This window comes from Zonotrichia albicollis, chromosome 32 (genome assembly GCF_047830755.1).
Source record: "Zonotrichia albicollis isolate bZonAlb1 chromosome 32, bZonAlb1.hap1, whole genome shotgun sequence".
Taxonomy (NCBI): Eukaryota; Metazoa; Chordata; class Aves; order Passeriformes; family Passerellidae; genus Zonotrichia; species Zonotrichia albicollis.
Window position 1 is genome coordinate 2,089,337 of NC_133850.1, and position 19,217 is coordinate 2,108,553.

Below are 19,217 nucleotides of genomic sequence, written 5' to 3' on the forward strand. Positions count from 1 at the left end.
TCCCTTCACAATCTTTCCACCATTTTCCCTCCCTTCACAATCTTCCCGCCATTTTCCCACCCCTCACACCTTTCCCGCCATTTTCCCATCCCTCACGATCTTCCCGCCATTTTCCCACCCCTCACAAACATCGCGCCCACAGAGCCCAAACCTGAGAGAAAAAAAAACCATGAGAAAATGGGAAAAAAAAGGGAAAAAAAAGGCTTTGAAATTTTATTTTCTTTGATAAAATCTCAACTGAAAGGGTTGGACTCTGAGAACAGCACCAGAGTGGCACAAACCCCCTTGAATTCCCATGGGGAAATCCCGTGGATCGGCTCTTTTGTGGTAAATTTGTGGTTTTTCATTTTATTTTTTGGACTTTTTCAGCAGGAAAAGTGAAGCCGTGGAATTTCCCGATGTGAAATCCCTTGGAATGACACCAATGGACGTTCGGTGAGACATTTGGTAAAGCAACTTTTCCATTAATTCGCTCAATTAATCAATAAAAACTTCCTGCAGAATTCTCTATAGAATTTCCTCCAGAAATTCCCAATACAGAGAACATCCAATTACAACAGGAGGGGTTTAACTCACCTAGAGCAGAAATCCCAGTGTAAAAAACCAGACAAAAACGAAAATAAATCCATTTTTTCCGCTGTAAAACCGGAGAAAAACGCCAAGACTTTCTTTTTCCCTTCTTCTTCAGGTTCTTTGTGTAAAATCCAAAGTTTTTCCTTAAAAAAATGGCATTTTCTGAGGCGAAACGAAGTTATATAAATAATTGAGAGGTAGAGGCGTCGCTGCCATCACAATCTATTGGCGTGGTCTGAGGTAATTAATTAATTAGAAGTCAATCATTCTATCGGCCCGTGATTAATTAGCGTTAATTGACCTCTCTCCTCTCAAAAAGGTCCTTGGAATTGCAAATTCTTTAATTGGAGGCGTCGCTGCCCGGGTCGGTGATGGACGAGGGGGTGGCGGCGTCCGGCCAGCTGCCATTGGCCTGAGGGGACAGCAAATTAAATTCATTAATTAATTAATAATTTAATTGACTAATTAGAAATAATAAAAAATATGAATAAATATTGAATCAATAAAATATATCATATTTTATACTATTATAGTCATGTCATGTTAAATTATAATGCAAAATATCTACTGTAGAAGACGAACTATATATTATATATAATATAATATATATATTCTATTATATATTTAATAGAATATATATAGACAATAATACAATATTATATATTGTAATATATAATCAATATAATATAATATAATGTAATGTAATATAATAAAATAATAAATAGTATAATATAATAACATATAATATATGATATATTATATGTTATTATATTATATTATTTATTATTATGTTATATTATATACACTATATATGTATATAATATAATATAATATAATATAATATAATATATATATATTATAACATATATAATGATATATATTAGGTATAATATAATATGTCTAATATGTAATATAAAATATATATTATATAACAACAATTAATACAAATAAAATGTAATATATTATTAATATTATATGGGAATAATAAAATGTTATTAATAAATAAATAAAAATAAAGTTGATAAATACACAATAAACTAAAATAATGTTAAGTCATTAATTAATTTAATTAAGTAATAAATTCAGATTAATTACCATTAAATCATCAAGAAATCACCTGTAAATGACATTATAGGGCATTGTGTGCTTGGAGGTGAAGGTGATTTAAAAAGGAAATAAATATCCCCCCAAAAATCTTATTTTTCCTTTATTTGTATGTTTATAATTTAATGTAAATATAATATAATAATCCTTATAAAATATTTTATAAGAAATATGAAAAGTATTATTCATAATACAACAAATTGCAAATTACAATTTATGGTATATATAATTATATAATATATTTATAGACATATTTATTTTTATATTTATGTAAATAATTATGTAATTTAATGTAAATGTAATGTAGCTTTAATATTCTATATTATAATATAATATATATTATAATACACCATATTATAGTAATTAATGCATTAATATATTTAATAAAGAATGTAAATTTATATATAATTTTTACATATAAATGTAAATATATGAGATACATTTATACTTTTATTTCATGTTGAATATTAATTTATGTCAAATATATTTTAAAATAGCAAATATATTTTTAATTTATGCATTTAAATCTAATTTTGTGTCCTTTAACGTGTAATAATAGTAACAATAATAATTATTTATAATGTAAATTAAAATATATAACATATATAAATGTGTAAGTTAATAAATAATACAATATTTATTTGCATAATTATATATTTTATAATATATATAAATTTATGTATATTGCACAAAATTTCTACAATAATTTTTATATAAATATATTTTATTGTTTATCTATATTACACTTATAATATACAATAAATAGAAAATAATATTCCATATGCTAAAAGCTTTAAAAATTTTTAAATTGATAATTAAATTCAATTTTCCAGTTTTTTGCCCCATCCCAACACTGGCCATGTTGGAGGAAATAAAAAAATAAAAATAAAAATAGTAAAAAAATTAAAATGCATTCCAAAATAAAAATGAAAATAAATTTAAAAATGGAATTTATTGAGAATATTTGGGAATTAAATCCAATCTCACCTCGAGGCGCTGGGAGGAGAACAAAGGGCTCCCAAACCTCCCTGGCTGCTGCAGGAAATCCAACTGAAAATGGAAAAAAAAGGGAAAAAATGAATTAAAAATTCCTGAAATCCAGCTGAAAATGGGGAAAAAAGTTTAAAAAAATGAATTAAAAATTTGGAAAAAAATTAAGGGAATTTTAATGAGAATTTTAGTGGGAATACCAAGTGAAAATAGGGGAAATATGGAGTTAATAATGCGAATTTTAATGGGAATTTAAATAAGAATTTTAGTGGGAATTTCAAGTGAAAATAGGGGAAATATGGAGTTAATAATGAGAATTTTAGTGGGAATTTGTGTGTTTAATATTGAGAATTTTAGTGGCACTTTCAAATATGAATAGGGGATTTATGGGTTTCATAATGGGAATTTTAGTGGGAATTTTAGTGGGAATTTCAAGTGAAAATAGGAGAATTATGGGTTTAATAATGAGAATTTTAATGGGAATTTTCCAGGCAGAAATGCCAATTTTTTCCCATTTTCCGGGCAGAAATTCGGATTTTTCCCCCCATTTTCCAGGCAGAAATTTCAATTTTTTCCCCATTTTCAGGACAGAAATTCGGATTTTTCCCCCTGGGATCCAGGACAGAAATATGGATTTTCTCCCCCATTTTCCAGGCAGAAATTTCAATTTTTTTCCCATTTTCAGGACAGAAATTCAGATTTTTTCCCCATTTTTCAGGGCAGAAATTCGGATTTTTCCCCCTGGGATCCAGGACAGAAATCTCGATTTTCTTCCCATTTCCAGGACAGAAATTCAGATTTTTTCCCCATTTTCCAGGACAGAAATTTCAATTTTTTTTTCCCATTTTCAGGGCAGAAATTCAGATTTTTTCCCCCATTTTCAGGACAGAAATTTGTAAATTTTTCCCCATTTTCCAGGACAGAAATTTCAATTTTTTTTCCCATTTTCAGGGCAGAAATTCAGATTTTCCCCCCATTTTCCCGGGCAGAAATTCGGATTTTTTCCCCCATTTTCCAGGGCAGAAATTTCAATTTTTTTTCCCATTTTCAGGGCAGAAATTTGGATTTTTTCCCCCATTTTCAGGTGAGAAATTTGAATTTTTCCCCATTTCCTCACCTGGTTCTGCACGCTGGGAGGGCTCTGGTAGGAACTCAGGTTCAGGAAAGAATCCCCAGAATTTGTCATTTTAAAGGACCCAGAGGAGGCTGAAAAAACAACAAAAAATAGAAAAGAAATGAAATTAAAATCAAGAATTTTCATATGGAATAAACGCCCAGAATGGTGGGATTAAAAGGGGAATAAATGGAGTTAAAAGAGGAATAAAAAAAATGAAATAAATGGAATTAAAAGGGAAATAAAAAATGGAATAAATTGAATTAAAAGGAAATAAAAGGGATTTAAAAATGGAAGAAAAAATGAAAATAAAAACGAAATAATAAAATAAAAATATAAATAAGAAATCAATTTAATAAAATGGAATGAAAATAAACGAAAGGAAATAAATAGAAATGAAAATTAATAAATGGATAGAAAAGTAGATGAAAGGAAATAAATTGAAATAAAATTAAATAATGGACATAAAAGTAGATAAAAGGCAATAGAAAAGGAAAAAATAAGTGGAACTAAAAAGTGAATAAAAGGAAATAAAATGGAAGAAAATGAAAGAAAATAAATAGAAATAAATGGAAATTAAATTAAAGGAAACAAACACAAATAAATGGAAATAAAATTAAATATAATGAAAATAAAGGGAAATAAATGGAATTAACTGAAACTAAAATTGCAAATAAAGGGAAATAAACAGAAATAAAAGCACAAGAAATGAAATAAAAAGAAAATAAATAGAAATAAAATTATATTAAAAGGAGATAAAGGAAATAAAATGGAAATCAACTGAAATAAAATACAGGAATTCAATGGAATTAAATGGAATTCGACCAAATTAATCCAAAATAAAAAGGAAAACCAAATCCCAGAATGCTCCCAGCCCCTCATTAATTAGCCCGGTGTTAATTAAGATTTGGCCCCGCCCACCTGAGCAGGGGGAGGGGCCCTGGGAGCCAAAATGAACCAACATTAAATCAAAATAAATCAAAAATAAACGAAAATAACCCAAATTAAAGAGGAAAACCAACCCCCCCAGTGCTCCCAGCCCCTCAATAATTAGCTGTGGGTTAATTAAGATTTGGCCCCGCCCACCTGCGCAGGGGGAGGAGTCCCAGTAGCCAAAATGAACCAAAATAAATCAAAAATTAACCAAAATAACCCAAACTAAAGAGGAATAGCAACTCCCACATCACTCCCAGCCCCTCATTAATTAGCCCGGTGTTAATTAAGAATTAGCCCCGCCCACCTGAGCAGGGGGAGGAGCCCTGGGAGCCAAAATTAACCAACATTGAATCAAAATAAATCAAAAATAAACGAAAATAACCCAAAATAAAGAGGAATAGCAACTCCCCCATTGCTCCCAGCCCCTCATTAATTAGCCCGGTGTTAATTGGGGTTTGGCCCCGCCCACCTGAGCAGGGGGAGGAGCCCTGGGAGCCAAAATGAACCAAAATAAATCAAAAACAAATCAAAATAACCCAAAATAAAGAGGAATAACAGGTCCCCCATCACTCCTAGCCCATCATTAATTAGCCCGGTGTTAATTAAGAATTAGCCCCGCCCACGTGAGCCAGGGGAGGAGTCCTTGGAGCCAAAATGAACCAAAACTAAAGCAAATTAAATCAAAAATTAACCAAACTAAAGAGGTATAACAAGTCCCACATTGCTCCCAGCCCCTCATTAATTAGCCCGGTGTTAATTGGGGTTTGGCCCTGCCCACCTGAGCCGGGGGAGGAGCCCTGGGAGCCAAAATGAACCAAATTAAATCAAAATAAATCAAAAATAACCCAAATTAAAGAGGAAAACCAAACCCCCCCATTGCTCCCAGCCCCTCATTAATTAGCCCGGTGTTAATTAGGGTTTGGCCCCGCCCACCTGAGCAGGAGGAGGAGCCCTGGGAGCCAAAATGAACCAAAATAAATCAAAATAAATCAAAAATTAACCCAAACTAAAGAGGAATAACAACTCCCCCATTGCTCCCAGCCCCTCATTAATTAGCCTGGTTTTAATTAAGATTTGGCCCCGCCCACGTGAGCCGGGGGAGGAGCCCTGGGTGCCAAAATGAACCAAAATAAATCAAAAATTAACCAAAATAACCCAAACTAAAGAGGAATAACAAGTCCCACATTGCTCCCAGCCCCTCATTAATTAACCTGGTTTTAATTAAGATTTGGCCCCGCCCACCTGAGGCAGGGGAGGAGCCCTGGGAGCCAAAATGAACCAAAAAAACCTAAAATAAACCAAAACTAAACCAAAACTAAATCAAAATAACCCAAATTAAAGAGGAATAGCAACTCCCCCATTGCTCCCAGCCCCTCATTAATTAGCCCAGCGTTAATTAAGAATTAGCCCCGCCCACCTGAGGCTGGGGGAGGGGCCCTGGGTGCCAAAATGAACAAAAAAAACCCAAAATAAATAAAAAATAAACTAAAATAACCCAAAGAGAAACAACAGGTCACACATTGCTCTCAGCCCATCATTAATTAGCCTGGTGTTAATTAGGGTTTGGCCCCGCCCACCTGAGCAGGGGGAGGAGCCCTGGGAGCCAAACTGAACCAAAAAGAAAGCAAATTAAATCCAAATTAAATCAAAATTAAACCAAAATAAAGAGGAATAATAACTCCCTCAGCGCTCCCAGCCCCTCATTAATTAGCCCGTTGTTAATTAATATTTAGCCCCGCCCACCTGAGCAGGGGGAGGAGTCCTGGGAGCCAAAATAAACCAAAAATAAACCAAATTAAATAGAATTAAAGCAATAATAACCCAAACTAAAGAGGAATAGCAACTCCCCCATTGCTCCCAGCCCCTCATTAATTAGCCTGGTGTTAATTAGTGTTTGGCCCCGCCCACCTGAGCTGGGGGAGGGGCCCTGGGAGCCAAAATGAACCAAAAATAAAGCAAATTAAATCAAAAATAAACCAAAGTAACCCAAAATAAAGAGGAATAATAACTCCCCCATCACTCCCAGCCCCTCATTAATTAGCCGGGTGTTAATTAAGATTTGGCCCCGCCCACCTGAGGCCGGGGGGGGGGAGGGGCGCTGGCGGCCCCTGTAGGCCTCGGCCTCCTCCTGGAAGCGCCCCATGTTCTTCTTGTAGCGGATGCGCTTGTTCCCGAACCAGTTGGACACCTGGGATGGGGGAAAAAACAGGAAATTGGGTGAGATCCAATATATTGGGGTTTTTGCCATTAAAATGGAATTTTCCCAACAATATTTGGGATTTTTCAGGATTAAAATGGGAATTTTGGGGGTTAAAATGGGATTTTCCCAGCAATATTTGGGATCTTTCAGGGTTAAAATGGGATTTTTTCTACAATATTTGGGATTTTTCAGGGTTATAAATAGGATTTTTTGGGTTAAAATGGGATTTTTCTGGCAATATTTGGGATTTTCTGGGTAAAATGGGATTTTTGTTACAATATTTGGGATGCGCTTGTTCCCGAACCAGTTGGACACCTGGGATGGGGAAATGCAGGAAATGGGGGGAGATCCACAGGATTGGGGGTTTGGGGTTAAAATGGGATTTTCCGGCGTTAAAATGGGATTTTTGTTACAATATTTGGGATTTTTTAGGGTTAAAATGGGGTTTTTTGGGGTTAGAATGGGATTTTCCCAGCAATATTTGGGATTTTCCGGGGTTATAAATGGGATTTTTTGGCGTCAAAATGGGATTATTGCAGGGTTAAAATGGGATTTTCGGTGTTAAAATGGGATTTTTCGGGATTAAAATAGGATTTTTCGGGGTTAAAATGGGATTTTTTTCTACAATATTTGGGGTTTTTCAGGGTTAAAATGGGGGTTTTTCTTGGTTAAAATTGGGGTTTACTGGCAATATTTGGGGTTTTGTGGGGTTAAAATGGGATTTTCTGGGTTAAAATGGGATTTTTCTACAATATTTAGGATTTTTTTGGGGTTATAGATAGGATTTTTTGGGTTAAAATGGGATTTTTTCTACAATATTTGGGATTTTTTGGGTTAAAATGGGATTTTTCTGGCAATATTTGGGATTTTTCTGGGTAAAATGGGATTTTAGTTACAATATTTGGGATGTGATTATTCCCGAACCAGTTGGACACCTGGGGTGGGGAAATGCAGAAAATGGGGGGAGAGCCACAGGATTGGGGGTTTTGGGGGTTAAAATGGGATTTTTGGGGTTAAAATGGGATTTTTTTCTACAATATTTGGGATTTTTCATGGTTCAAATGGGATTTTTCTACAATATTTGGGATTTTTTGGGGTTCTAAATAGGATTTTTCTGGGTTAAAATGGGATTTTCCCAACAATATTTGGGATTTTTCAGGGTTAAAATGGGTTTTTTTTCTACAATATTTGGGATTTTTGGGGGTTAAAATGGGATTTTCCCAGCAATATTTGGGATTTTTCGGGGTTATAAATGGGATTTTTTGGGTTAAAATGGGATTTTTCTGGCAATATTTGGGATTTTTCAGAGTTAAAATGGGATTTTTCTACAATATTTGGAATTTTTTGGGGTTAAAATGGGGATTTTCCCTATAATATTTGGGATTTTTTCTACAATATTTTGGATTTTTTCTGAGTTAAAATGGGGATTTTTTCTGGGTTAAAATGGGATTTTTCTGGCAATATTTGGGATTTTCTGGGTTAAAATGGGATTTTTGTTACAATATTTGGGATTTTTTCTACAATATTTTGGATTTTTTCTGAGTTAAAATGGGGATTTTTTCTGGGTTAAAATGGGATTTTTCTGGCAATATTTGGGATTTTCTGGGTTAAAATGGGATTTTTGTTACAATATTTGGGATTTTTTCTACAATATTTGGGATTTTTTCTGAGTTAAAATGGGGAATTTTTCTGGGTTAAAATGGGATTTTTCTGGCAATATTTAGGATTTTTTGGGTTAAAATGGGATTTTAGTTACAATATTTGGGATGAGCTTGTTCCCGAACCAGTTGGACACCTGGGATGGGGAAATGCAGGAAATGGGGGGAGATCCACAGGATTGGGGTTTCGGGGGTTAAAATGGGATTTTTCTGGCAAAATTTGGGATTTTCTGGGTTAAAATGGGATTTTTCGGGGTTAAAATGGGATTTTTGTTACAATATTTGGGATTTTTTAGGGTTAAAATGGGATTTTCCCAACAATATTTGGGATTTTTTGGGGTTCTAAATAGGATTTTTGGGTTAAAATGGGGTTTTTCTGGCAATATTTGGGATTTTTCCGGCTTAAAATGGGATTTTTTTCTACAATATTTGGGATTTTTCAGGGTTCAAATGGGATTTTCCCAGCAATATTTGGGATTTTTCAGAGTTAAAATGGGATTTTCCCAACAATGTTTGGAATTTTTCTGGCAAAATTTGGATTTTCCGGGGTTAAAATGGGACTTTTTCTACAATATTTGGGATTTTTTGCGGTTATAAATGGGATTTTCTGGGTTAAAATGGGATTTTTCTGGCAATATTTGGGATTTTTCGGGGTTAAAATGGGATTTTATGGGGTTAAAATGGGATTTTTTTCTACAGTATTTGGGATTTTTTGGGGTTATAAATAGGATTTTCTGGGAATATTTGGGATGTGATTGTTCCCGAACCAGTTGGACACCTGAGGCGGGGAAATGCAGGAAATGGGGGGAGACCCACAGGATTGGGGGTTTGGGGTTAAAATGGGATTTTCCCAACAATTTATGGGATTTTTCGGGGTTAAAATGGGATTTTTCTACAATATTTGGGTTTTTTTGGGGTTAAAATGGGATTTTCGGGGGTTAAAATGGGATTTTTTTAGGGGTTAAAATGGGATTTTTGGGGGTTAAAATGGGATTTTCTGGGTTAAAAATGGGATTTTTGGGGGTTAAAATGGGATTTTCTGGGTTAAAATGGGGTTTTTCCGGGGTTAAAATGGGATTTTTTGGGGTTAAAATGGGGTTTTCGGGGGTTAAAATGGGATTTTTTTGGGGTTAAAATGGGATATTTTTGGGGTTAAAATAGGATTTGGGGGGTTAAAATGGGATTTTCCAGGGTTAAAATGGGATATTTGGGGTTAAAATGGGATTTTTTCTACAGTATTTGGGATTTTTTAGGGTTAAAATGGGATTTTTGGGGTTAAAATGGGATTTTTCGGGGTTAGAATGGGATTTTTCGGGGTTAGAATGGGGTTTTTCTGGCAATATTTGGGATTTTTTCAGAGTTAAAATGGTGCCTTTTGGGGTTAAAATGACTTAGCCCCAAAAATCCCAGAAAATTCCCCCAAAATCCTGGGAATTTTCCTAAAATTCTGGAATTTCCCCAAAATCCTGGGAATTTTCCTAAAATTCTGGAATTTCCCCAAAATCCTGGGAATTTGCCGCCAAATCTGTGGAATTTTCCCAAAATTCCATGAATTTTCACCAAAATCCTGGGAATTTGACCCCGATCTGGGCAATTTTCCCAAAATCTCCAGAATTTACCCCAAATCCTGAGAATTTAAATCCCAAGAATTTTTCCCCAAAATGTCATGAATTTGCCCCCAAAATTCTGGGAATTTTCCCAAAACTCCCAGAAATTTGCCCCAAAAAATGCCAAGAAATTGCCCCAAAACCCCAGAAAATTTCCCTAAAATTCTGGGAATTTACTCCCAGCTTTGGGATTTTCCCAAATTCTGGGAATTTTCCCCAAAACTCCCAGAAATTTGTCCCCAAATCATGAGAAATTGCCCCAAAATATCCCAGGAAATTGCCCCAAAATCCTGGAAAATTGCTGCAAAAAATGCCAAGAAATTGCCCCAGAACTGCCAGAGATTTGCCCCAAAATCCCAGAAAATTTCCCTAAAATCCTGGGAATTTGCCCCCAGCTTTGGGGATTTTCCCAAATTCTGGAATTTTCCCCAAACTCCCAGAAATTTGTCCCCAAATCATGGAAAATTGCCCCAAAATCCTGGAAAATTGCTGCAAAAAATGCCAGAAATTTGCCCCAAAACCCCAGAAAATTTCCCTAAAATCCTGGGAATTTGCCCCCAATTTTGGCATTTTCCCAAATTCTGGGAATTTTCCCAAAACTCCCAGAAATTTGCCCCGAAATCATGGAAAATTGCTTCAAAAAATGCCAAGAAATTGCCCCAAAACCCCAGAAAATTTCCCTAAAATCCTGGGAATTTGCCCCCAATTTTGGCATTTTCCCAAATTCTGGGAATTTTCCCAAAACTCCCAGAAATTTGCCCCGAAATCATGGAAAATTGCTTCAAAAAATGCCAAGAAATTGCCCCAAAAATCTGGGAAATTGCCCCATTTGCCCCAAAACCCCAGAAAATTTCCCTAAAATCCTGGGAATTTGCCCCCAATTTTGGGATTTTCCTAAATTCTGGGAATTTTCCCAAAATTCCGGAATTTTCCCCCAAACCATGAGAAATTGCCCCAAAAAAATCCCAGGAAATTGCCCCAAAATCCTGGAGAATTGCTGCAAAAAATGCCAAGAAATTGCCCCAAAACTGCCAGAAATTTGCCCCAAAATCCCAGAAAATTTCCCTAAAATCCTGGGAATTTGCCCCCAGCTTTGGGATTTTCCCAAATTCTGGAATTTTCCCAAAACTCCCAGAAATTAGTCCCCAAATCATGGAAAATTGCTTCAAAAAATGCCAAGAAATTGCCCCAAAAATCTGGGGAAATTGCCCCAGAACTGCCAGAAATTTGCCCCAAAACCCCAGAAATTTTCCCTAAAATCCTGGGAATTTGCCCCCAGTTTTGGGATTTTCCCAAATTCTGGAATTTCCCCCAAAACTCCCAGAAATTAGCCCCCAAATCATGGAAAATTGCTTCAAAAAATGCCAAGAAATTGCCCCAAAAATCTGGGGAAATTGCCCCAAAAAATGCCAGAAATTTGCCCCAAAATCCCAGAAAATTTCCCTAAAATCCTGGGAATTTGCCCCCAGCTTTGGGATTTTCCCAAATTCTGGGAATTTTCCCAAAATTCCGGAATTTCCCCCACCTGGGAGACGCTGATGCCGCCCCTGCGCGCCAGCTCCTCCTTGGCCTCCTCGCTGGGGTAGGGATTGCTCAGGTGAGAGTAAAAATATTCATTCAGCACCTCGGTGGCCTGCTTGCTGAAATTGCGCCGCTTCCTCCTGAAAATGGGGAAAAATCAAATTATTCTGGGTTAAAATGGGAAATAAATCCATTTATATTCATATTTTTCCACCAAAACTGCCCATTTTTCCACCAAAACTCCCCATTTTTCCCTCACCTGGCATGGAGGAACCTGGCCCTGAGCACCATGAGGGCCTCGCAGGTGCTCTGCTTGAGCTGCAGCTGGATGGAGCTGAACTTGCCCTGGATGACACCCACCCAAAATATCCAAATTTTCCCATCAAATCTCCTCATTTTCCCATCAAATCTCCACATTTTTCTATCAAACATTGAAATTTTTTCACCAAAACCCCAAAATTGGAGGAATTTTTCCCAAATTTGCTCACCTGGCATGGAGGAACCTGAGGATCACCTTGGCCTTGCAGGAGCTCTGCTGGAGCTGAGCTTGCCGTGGTTGACACCAACACAAAACCACCCAGATTTTTCACCAAAAATCCCCGTTTTTTCACCAAAAAATCCACATTTTTTCCACAAAAAAATCCACATTTTCCACCAAAATTGTCCCACTTGGCATCCAGGAACCTGGACCTGAGGATCACCACAGCCTTGCAGGAGTCTGCTTGAGCCAAGCTTGCTGTGGTTCACATCCACCCAAAAAAATCAATGTTTTTTCACCAAAAATCCACATTTTTTTCACCAAAAATCCACATTTTTTCACCAAATCTCCACATTTTTCCACCAAAACCCCGAAATTGGAGGAATTTTTCCCAAATTTGCACACCTGGCATGGAGGAACCTGAGGATCACCTTGACCTTGCAGCAGCTCTGCTTGAGCCGAGCTTGCCATGGATGATACCAACACAAAACCACCCAGATTTTTCACCAAAAATCCACATTTTTCCACCAAAACTCCACATTTTTTTCCTCAAAAATCCAGATTTTTTTCACCAAAAATCCACTTTTCTTTCCACAAAAAATCCATAATTTTCCCACCAAAACTCCACATTTTTTTCACCAAAAATCCACTTTTTTCCCACCATAAAGCCACTTTTTTTCACCAACAATCCACATTTTTTCCACCAAAAAATCCACCTTTTTTTCACCAAAAATCCACATTTTTTCACAAAAGCTCCACATTTTTTCCACCAAAACTCCACCAACAATCCACATTTTTTTCACCAAAAGTCCACTTTTTTTCCACAAAAACATCCACAATTTTCCCACCAAAACTCCACATTTTTTCACCAAAACTCCACCAAAAATCCACATTTTTTTTCACCAAAACTCCAGATTTTTTCACCAAAACTGCCCATTTTTCCCCCCAAACCCTCACCTGGCATGGAGGAACCTGGCCCTGAGCACCATGAGGGCCTCGCAGGAGCTCTGCTTGAGCTGCAGCTGGATGGAGCTGAACTTGCCCTGGATGACGCCCACCCAAAAATATCCAAATTTTCCCATCAAATCTCCACATTTATCCTATCAAATATTGAAATTTTTCCATCAAACCCCCAAAATTGGAGGAATTTTTCCCCAAAATTGTCCCACTTGGCATGGAGGAACCTGGCCCTGAGGACCATGGTGGTGTCACAGGAGCTCTGCTTGAGCCGAGCTTGCCGTGGCTCACATCCACCCAAAAAATCAATGTTTTTCCACCAAAACTCCACATTTTTTTTCACCAAAACTCCATATTTTTTCCCCAAATTCCCTCACCTGGCATGGAGGAACCTGAGGATCACCTTGGCCTTGCAGGAGCTCTGCTTGAGCCGAGCTTGCCATGGATGACACCAACACAAAATTACCCAGATTTTTCACCAAAAATCCACATTTTTTTAACCAAAAATACAGATTTTTTTCACCAAAAATCCAGATTTTTTTCACCAAAAAAATCCACATTTTCCACCAAAATTGTCCCACTTGGCATCCAGGAACCTGGACCTGAGGATCACGGTGGTGTCACAGCAGCTCTGCTTGAGCTGAGCTTGCCATGGATGATGCCCACCAAAAAATCTCCACATTTTTCACCACATCTCCATATTTTTCCACCAAATCTGCAAAATCCTTCACTAAAACCCCAAAACTGGAGGAATATTTTCCAAATTCTTTCACCTGGTTCGGAGGAACCTGGACCTGAGGATCATGAGGGCCTCGCAGGTGCTCTGCTTGAGCTGAGCTTGCCATGGATGACATCCACCCTAGAATTCAATGTTTTTCCACCAAAACTCCCCATTTTTTTCACCAAAAATCCACATTTTTTCACCAAAACTCCACATTTTTTCTCCACCAAAACTCCACCAACAATCCACATTTTTTTTCCACCAAAAATCAACATTTCTTCCACGAAAAATCCACATTTTTTTCACCAAAACTCCCCATTTTTCCACCAAAACTCCCCATTTTTCCACCAAAACTCCCCATTTTTCCACCAAAACTCCCCATTTTTTCACCAAAACTGCCCATTTTCCCCCCAAATCCCTCACCTGGCATCGAGGAACCTGGCCCTGAGCACCATGAGGGCCTCGCAGGTGCTCTGCTTGAGCTGCAGCTGGATGGAGCTGAACTTGCCCTGGATCAGCCCCAGCATGCGCTCGATCTCGCGGGGCCCGATCGGCCGCGTGCGGCTCTGCTCCCGCAGCAGCGTCAGCACGTGCGCCCTGAACTCGCTGCACGCCTGGGGAAATGGGCAAAAAACGGGGATTTAGGGCAAAAATGGGGAAAAATGGGGAAAAAAGGGGGGGAAATGGGGGGAAATTGGGATTTTGGGCAAAAATGGGGATTTGGGGAGCAAAATGGGGGAAAAAATGGGGGGAAATGGGGATTTAGAGGGGAAAATGGGGATTTGGGGAGCAAAATGGGGGAAAAAATGGGGATTTAGGGGGGAAAAGGGGGGGGGCAAATGGGGATTTAGGGGGGAAAAATGGGAAAATGGGGATTTGGGGTGCGAAACGGTGGGGGGAAATGGGGAAAATGGGGATTTGGGGAGTGAAACGGGGGAAAAATGGGGGGAAATGGGGATTTAGGGGGAAAAAAATGGGGAAAAAATGGGAAAAATGGAGATTTGGGGAGAAAATGGGGGAAAAAAGGGGGGAAATGGGGATTTAGGGGGGAAAAATGGGAAAATGGGGATTTGGGGAGCAAAACGGGGGAAAAAATGAGGGAAAATGGGGAAAATGGGGATTTAGGGGGGAAAATGGGGAAAAAATTGGGGAAAATGGGGATTTGGGGAGCAAAATGGGGGGAAAATGAGGGAAAATGGGGATTTAGGGGGGAAAAATGGGAAAAGTGGGGATTTGGGGAGCAAAACGGGGGAAAAAATGAGGGAAAATGGGGAAATGGAAAAAATGGGGGAAATGGGGATTTAGGGGGGAAAATGGGGAAAAAATTGGGGAAAATGGGGATTTGGGGAGCAAAATGGGGGGAAAATGAGGGAAAATGGGGATTTAGGGGGGAAAAATGGGGATTTGGGGAGCAAAACGGGGGAAAAATGGGAAAAATGGGGATTCGGGGAGCAAAATGGGGGAAAAATGGGGGAAAATGGGGAGTTAGGGGGGAAAAGGGAAAAAATTGGGGAAAATGGGGATTTGGGGAGCAAAACGGGGTGAAAATGGGGATTTATGGGGGAAAAAATGGGAAAATGGGGATTTGGGATGCGAAAAGGGGGGGAAATGGGGATTTAGGGGGGAAAAGGGGGAAAACATTGGGATAAATGGGGATTTGGGGTGCGAAACGGGGGGAAAATGGGGAAAAAATGGGGGAAAATGGGGAAAAATGGGAAAATGGCGATTTGGGGAGCAAAACGGGGATTTAGGGGGGAAAAATGAAGAAAATGGTGGATTTATGAGAAAAAAGGGTAAAAATGGGGGATTTAGGGAGGGAATGGGGGATTTAGGGGGGAAATGGGAAAAATGGGGGATTTAGGGGAGGATAATGGGGGATTTAGGGGGGAAAATATGGGGAAAATAGGGGGGAATGGGAAAAAATGGCAGATTTAGGGGGAAAATAGGAAAAAATGGGGAAAATGGGGGATTTAGGAGGAAAATGGGGGATTTAGGGGGAAATGGGAAAGGAGAAAAAAATGGGGGAATTAGGGGAGAAAATGGGGGAAAATGCGGGATTTTGGGGGGCAAATGGGAAAAATGGGGGACTTTCGCTTAATCTCCTTTTAATTTTTTCTTTAGTTACCTTGAATTTTTACTTTAATTTCTGTGGATTTTCCCTTAAATTCCCTTTAATTTCCCCCTTAATCCCCTTTAAACTCCTTTAACTCCAAACCTCCTTTTAACCCGGCGCTCCCCCTCCTCCCCTTCCCCAAACCCCCCACCAAAACCCAATTAAAAAACCCCAAAATTCACTTTAATTTTTTCCTTGAATTATTTTGGGCTTTTCCTTTAATTTCTGTGGATTTTCCCTTTAATTTTCCTCTTAATCCCATTTAATTTTCCCGTTAATTTTCCTCATAATCCCACTTAATTTTCCCTTTAATTTCCGCCTTAATCCTCCTCCACCAAACCCCACCAAATCCCGCACTCCCCCTCCTCCCCTTCCCCAAACCCCCCACCAAAAACCAATTTTAAAAAATCCAAAATTCCCCCAAATCCCCCCAAAAAAACCCCAAATTTCCCCTTTGGGATCACCTGCTCGTACTTGTCCAGCTCGGCGTGGAAGATGTGCCGGATCTGGGCCAGCTTGGCTCGGTAATCCGAGTGCTCCGCCCCGGGCTCCACACCCCCATTTCCGCCTCCTTCTCCCAATTTTCCGTGCTCCTCTGCCATTTTTGCGGGTTCCTCGGGGATTTCGGGGGGTTCTTGTCCCATTTTGGGGGGTTCTGGTCCGGTTTTGGGGGGTTCCTGTCCCGTTTTGGGGGGTTTGTGGCGGGGAGCGGCGGCCACGCCCTCAGCCCTCAGCATGTTGTCCAGGCGCAGCAGCTGCGCGTCCGGCGGCTCCTCCTCCGGGGGGCCCCGCGCCGCCAGCGCTGAGGGGAAAGGGCGCGAAAAACGTGAGGGGAAAATGGGGGGAAACGTGAGGGGAAAATGGGGAACGTGAGGGGGAAAGGGCGGGAAAAACGTGAGGGGAAATTGGGAGGAAACATGAGGGGAAAAGGGCAGGAAAAACGTGAGGGGAAATTGGGGGGGAAATGAGGGGAAATGGGAAACATGAGGGGGAAAGGGCGGGAAAAACGTGAGGGGAAATTGGGGACAAAATGAGGGGGAAAGGGTGGGAAAAACGTCAGGGGGGAATTGGGGGGAAAAATGAGGGGAAAAGGGCGGGAAAAACTGAGGGGAAATTGGGGGAAACGTGAGGGGAAAATGGGAAACGTGAGGGGAAAAATTGGGGAAAACGTGAGGGGAAAATGGAGAACGTGAGGGGAAAAGGGCGGGAAAAACGTGAGGGGGAGAATTGGGGACAAAATGAAGGGGAAAGGGCGGGAAAAACGTGAGGGGGAAAATTGGGGACAAAATGAGGGGGAAAGGGCAGGAAAAAACGTGAGGGGGAAATTGGGGGAAACGTGAGGGGAAATGGGAAACGTGAGGGGAAAATGGGGAACGTGAGGGGAAAAGGGCGGGAAAACACGTGAGGGGAAATTGGGGAGAAAATGAGGGGAAAGGGCGGGAAAAACGTGAGGGGGAAATTGGGGGGAAAATGAGGGAAATGGGAAACGTGAGGGGGAAAATTGGGGAAAAATGAGGGGGAAAATGGGGGAAAATGAGGGGAAAATGGGGAAAAATGAGGGGGAAAGGGCGGGAAAAACGTGAGGGGAAATTGGGGGAAATGTGAGGGGGAAATGGGAAACGTGAGGGGAAAAGTGCGGGAAAAACGTGAGGGGAAATTGGGGGAAACGTGAGGGGAAATGGGAAACGTGAGGGGAAAAGGGCGGGAAAAACGTGAGGGGAAACTGGGGAAACGTGAGGGGAAAAGGGCGGGAAAAACGTGAGGGGAAATTGGGGGGGAAATGAGGGGAAAAGGGCGGGAAAAACGTGAGGGAAATTGGGGACAAAATGAAGGGAAAAGGGCGGAAAAACGTGAGGGGAAATTGGGGGGAAATGAGGGGAAAGGGCGGGAAAAAACGTGAGGGGGAAATTGGGGGAAACGTGAGGGGAAAATGGGGAACGTGAGGGGAAAAGGGTGGGAAAAACATGAGGGGGAAAATTGGGGACAAAATGAGGGGGAAAGGGCGGGAAAAACGTGAGGGGGAAATTGGGGGGAAATGAGGGGAAAAGGGCGGGAAAAACGTGAGGGGAAAATGGGAAAAAAGAGGGGAAAATGGGGAAAAAATGAGGGGAAAATGAGGAAAAATGAGGGGAAAATGGGAAACGTGAGGGGGAAAAATGAGGGGGAAATGGGAAACGTGAGGGGAAAATGGGAAAAAATGAGGGGAAAATGAGAAATGTGAGGGGGAAAATTGGGGAAAATGAGGGGGAAATGGGAAACGTGAGGGAAAATGGGGAAAAATGAGGGGGGAACATGGGGGGAAAATGAGGGGAAAAGGGGGAGGAAAGTGGAAAAATTGGGGGGAAAATGGGAACGTGAGGGGGAAAATTGGGGGAAATGAGGGGAAAATGGGGAAAAACGAGGGGAAAAACAGGGAAGAAAATGAGGGAAAAATGAGGCGAAAAACGAGGGGAAAATGGGTAAGAAAATGGGGGAAATTAGGGGAAAATTGGGAAAAATGAGGGGAAATGAGGGGGAAAATGAGGGAAATGGGTAAGAAAAGGGGGGGAAATGGGGGGAAATGAGGAGAAATTGGGGAAAAGTGAGGCGGAAATGGGGAAAATGAGGGGAAAAATGAGGGAAGAATGGGGAAAAATAAGGAGAAAAATGAGGGGCAAATGTGGAAGAAAATGAGGGGAAATTGGGGAAGAAAATGAGGGGAAAATTGGCAAAAATGAGGGGAAATTGGGAAATGGGGGGGAAGGGGAAAGTGGGGGGAAAATGAGGGGAATTGGGGAAAAATGATGGGAAATGGGGGGAAAATTGGGGAAAAAATGAGGAGAAAATGGAGAAGAAAATGAGTGGAAATGGAGGGAAAAAGTGAGGGGAAAATGAGGGAAAAACAGGGCAAAAAATGAGGGAAAATTGGGAAAAATTAAGAAAAAGGAGGAAAAATGAGGAAGAAACAGGGGGAAGAGGATTTGTCATTAACAGACATTTGTCATTTCAGCAAGAAAATTTGAGATTTTCTCATTTCGTGCAGGTGTCACTGTTCAGTTAAAGTGGAGAGAGAGGGAGAAATAATGAAAGAAATGTGGAGAAATGAAGAAAAATATGGGGTTTCCTGATTTTTTTCTCATTTTCTGGGAAAAATCTGGAAATTTCTGGATTGGTAGAGAAAAAAAAGGAATTTCCTAAAAAAAACTCCCAAATCCTGGAATTTTCCCATAAACCAACCCCCAAATTTCATTTTTCTCCTCTTAAAA

General features: G+C 39.7%; 1 protein-coding gene across 1 annotated transcript; it reads right to left on the bottom strand.

The window, feature by feature from the left end:
• Positions 1-184: 184 nt before the first annotated feature.
• Positions 185-16,774, bottom strand: LOC106630565 (pre-B-cell leukemia transcription factor 1-like; the record flags this gene model as incomplete). The annotated part of the gene is given in 7 exon segments (XM_074530257.1): positions 185-985; positions 2,665-2,727; positions 3,785-3,873; positions 6,791-6,905; positions 11,708-11,843; positions 14,283-14,473; positions 16,437-16,774. Coding segments are annotated over 7 exon segments (1,004 nt in total), but the record flags the coding sequence as incomplete, so codon positions are not given.
• Positions 16,775-19,217: the final 2,443 nt, after the last annotated feature.